The sequence below is a fragment of the Simochromis diagramma genome, unplaced genomic scaffold (assembly GCF_900408965.1).
Source record: "Simochromis diagramma unplaced genomic scaffold, fSimDia1.1 OVJJ01000343.1, whole genome shotgun sequence".
NCBI classification, from domain to species: domain Eukaryota; kingdom Metazoa; phylum Chordata; class Actinopteri; order Cichliformes; family Cichlidae; genus Simochromis; species Simochromis diagramma.
In genome coordinates, this window is record NW_024386831.1 from 9,474,335 (window position 1) to 9,477,447 (window position 3,113).

The window sequence follows — 3,113 nt, forward strand, 5'->3', positions numbered from 1 at the left end:
TTAAGTAAACAATAATGCTTTTTACTGAGACTTGGTTGTCTTGGTGCATTTATAGTTAATGTTATGAGGCCTTCATTTGCTGTCATGTACAAGAGAATAATGTACATTTTTGAAATTTTATTTTGCTCTATTTTTATTTGGTGAACATGAAACTCTTAATTTTGAAGTTCTTTTGAAATAAAATAAACCCAATATCCTGTTTCGTATTTTGGTGAGTTTAAATCCATATATGAGAGGATTCATAACTGGAGGGATGATGAGAAATTCAATAGTGATGAAGTTTTGGAGGCTTTGAGGTAAACGTGTAGAGCCAGATATCATGTACACTGGATCAAGAAAAAACAGGAAAGTCATCAAAGAGATCAGGTGGGGCACACAGGTCTGCATAAACTTGAACCTGTCCTCTCTGGACCTCGCACATGTTTTAATAAGATATATGTAAATCCAAATTCTAAAAAGCCAATGACACAGATAAACAATAAGTGTTACATTTGCACTGATGTTTTTTCTAAAGGTGTCAACATCAGGACAAGCAAGTTTAATTATTAACCAGTTTAGATACAAGACTCTCTGAATGTTTATATCACACAACTTGAGTCTTGATGTTAGCAGGACATTGATGGAGAAAAGGCAGAAAGGTGTTAGCCTGGAGAAACACACCAGCTGAGAGAGCCTCCTTCCTAGTTAAGGCGAGGAAGGAGTAGAAGAGAAGGGAGTTACTGTTAAAATATTATTATTGCATTGTTTTTTGTTGGGTGTTTTTTTTTTTTTTTTTTTTTTATGCTATGGGATTGAAAAACTTCAAAAAACAACAACAGCACAATTTTATGCTTGATATGCTAAACAAAACTTTAATTTTTAAAGTAGTAAATACTACAGTATGTCAAGCAATGGGGATATATGATCAGATTTCAAAAAGTACAGAATTATGGTGTCATTAATTAATGTACAGAGAGAAATTTACATATAAATTTAAAACAAAACAAAAAAAAGCCAAATAAAAGTAGGTAACAGTTCAATTACTATTTTTCCAAAATAATAATAAAAAACTCTATATAAATACATAAATACTACTGAAAAAATACAACCTAATAACACTGATCCTTATATTTATACATGTAACGTGTTTATTGAAAAAAAAAGAAACATTAAGCATTGTTAACTGATCTTTGTGATAAACTGAGATGTAACACACAGGGATGCCTGCACTAACCAGCCATTTACAACAGAATATTTCATACAATATTTTGTTTACTTTAAACCTAAAACACTTTGAAATAAACCTGTTTAATCAACTTGCACATATATCAGCTAATATACCTTGAACATCAAGACACAGCAAGGCAAAGAAATGAAATATCAATTTGTGATGATTTCTGAATGGTATATAGATGAATTTTACAACAGTACTTAAACAATCATGCAGAATCCTTTTTCAAATGAAATTCTTAGTCAAAAACATGAAAAAAATGTTGTTTTCATTTAATGTTCGTGCTGGATTGAGCAAATATGACAGATATGACAAATATATGTCATATTATAATAAATATAACAAAGAATATTAGTAAAATTAGTCTAGTCCAAATATATGTTTGCCTTAGACAAGGCAAACATGACTAAATGTTTCTGAATCATGTGTCTTCAGAAAGACTTGTATTTATATTGCTGCATCTGTTTTGAATATTTTTGAATTATTTTAAATAAGGAAATCTAACCTTAATGGAAATCATTTCCCTTTCAAATAAATTAAACTCAAAATTCTGTTTCGTATTTTGGTGAGTTTAAATCCATACATGAGAGGATTCATAACTGGAGGGATGATGAGAAATTCAAGAGCGATGAAGTTTTTGAGGCTTTGGGGTAAATCTCTGGAGCCAAAGCGCAAGTACATCCCATCAAAAGCCAGTACAGTGGCATTTATGATCACAGAAGTCAGATGGGGCACACAGGTCTGCGTAAACTTTACTCTGTCCTCTCTGGACCTCACACATGTTTTAATAATATATATGTAAGTGCAAATTATGAAAAGCCAATGAAAATGATAAATGACAATTATCACATATGCACTGATGTTATTTGAAAAAGTGTCAGCTTCAGGACAAGCAAGTTGAACAATTAACCAGTTTAGACATAAGGCTCTCTGAATCCTTATACCACATAACTTGAGTCTTGCTGTAAGCAGGACATTAATGGCAAAAACACAGAAAGGTGTCAGCCAGGAGAAACACACCAGCTGTGAAAGCCTCCTCTTAGTCATGAAAGAGTGGTAGTGCAGAGGTCGACATATAGCCAGATACCTGTCAAAGGCCATGACAGTTAAAATAGACAAATCACAACAAGCAAATGAATACATGACAAAACCTTGTAAAAGGCACCCTTCATAGGAGATTCTGTGAGAAGATGACAGTAAATCTGAAAGGAATTTTGGGTAGAAACCTGTGGTTCCATAAAGTGCATTAATGCAAAGGCTACTCAGGAAAATGTACATAGGTTCATGGAGGCTTTCATCCAAGACAATGAGCAGCACAAGAGAAATATTGAAGAACAAAATCCCACAGTAATACAGTAAAGTAACTGAGAAGAGGGGTACTGTGAAATTCATCGTCTCATTAAATCCTGACAGAATGAAACTTCTTTCATTAGACTGATTATCCATGATCAGAGGGCACATCTACCTTTTTAAAATAACAACATAACAGAGCACTGAGCTGCTGCGTCTGTACCTGACTAATGCCTGCTGTCCCTCTTCACCTCCCATTAATTATAGAATAAAATAAAATACTATATACAGTACAATAAATAGAATAAAATATACAATAGGAAAGAAATAGAATGCAAATGCTTTATACAACTGAGTAAAAATACAACTTTGTCAGAAAAAGAGTATTGCACTCAGTGTGTGTGGATGTGTGTGTTTGATCAGTTAAAGTCTTTGTTGTGGAGTCTGACAGCAGTGAGGAGGAAAGACCTGCGAAATCTCTCCGTCCCACACCGTGTGTGCCGCAGCCTGCCACTGAAGGAGCTGCTCAGTGCTGTCACAGTCTCCTGCATGGGGTGGGAGATGTTGTCCAACAGGGATGAGTGTATGTTTCTGTTCTGTGTCCTGTTTGTTT

At 34.1% G+C, this 3,113-nt stretch overlaps 1 protein-coding gene across 1 annotated transcript; it reads right to left on the reverse strand.

The window, feature by feature from the left end:
- Positions 1 to 1,700: 1,700 nt before the first annotated feature.
- LOC120731295 (olfactory receptor 6N1-like) lies at positions 1,701 to 2,794 on the reverse strand. Its single transcript, XM_040028273.1, has one exon. It carries the CDS (start codon positions 2,669 to 2,671, stop codon positions 1,727 to 1,729), a length of 945 nt encoding a protein of 314 aa, XP_039884207.1. The 5' UTR covers positions 2,672 to 2,794; the 3' UTR covers positions 1,701 to 1,726.
- Between the last annotated feature and the right edge of the window lie 319 nt (positions 2,795 to 3,113).

What these genes read in the sequence shown, in the direction of transcription:
- LOC120731295 (XM_040028273.1), bottom strand. Translation starts at nt 2,671, where the DNA reads ATGTGCCCTCTGATCATGGATAATCAGTCTAATGAAAGAAGTTTCATT.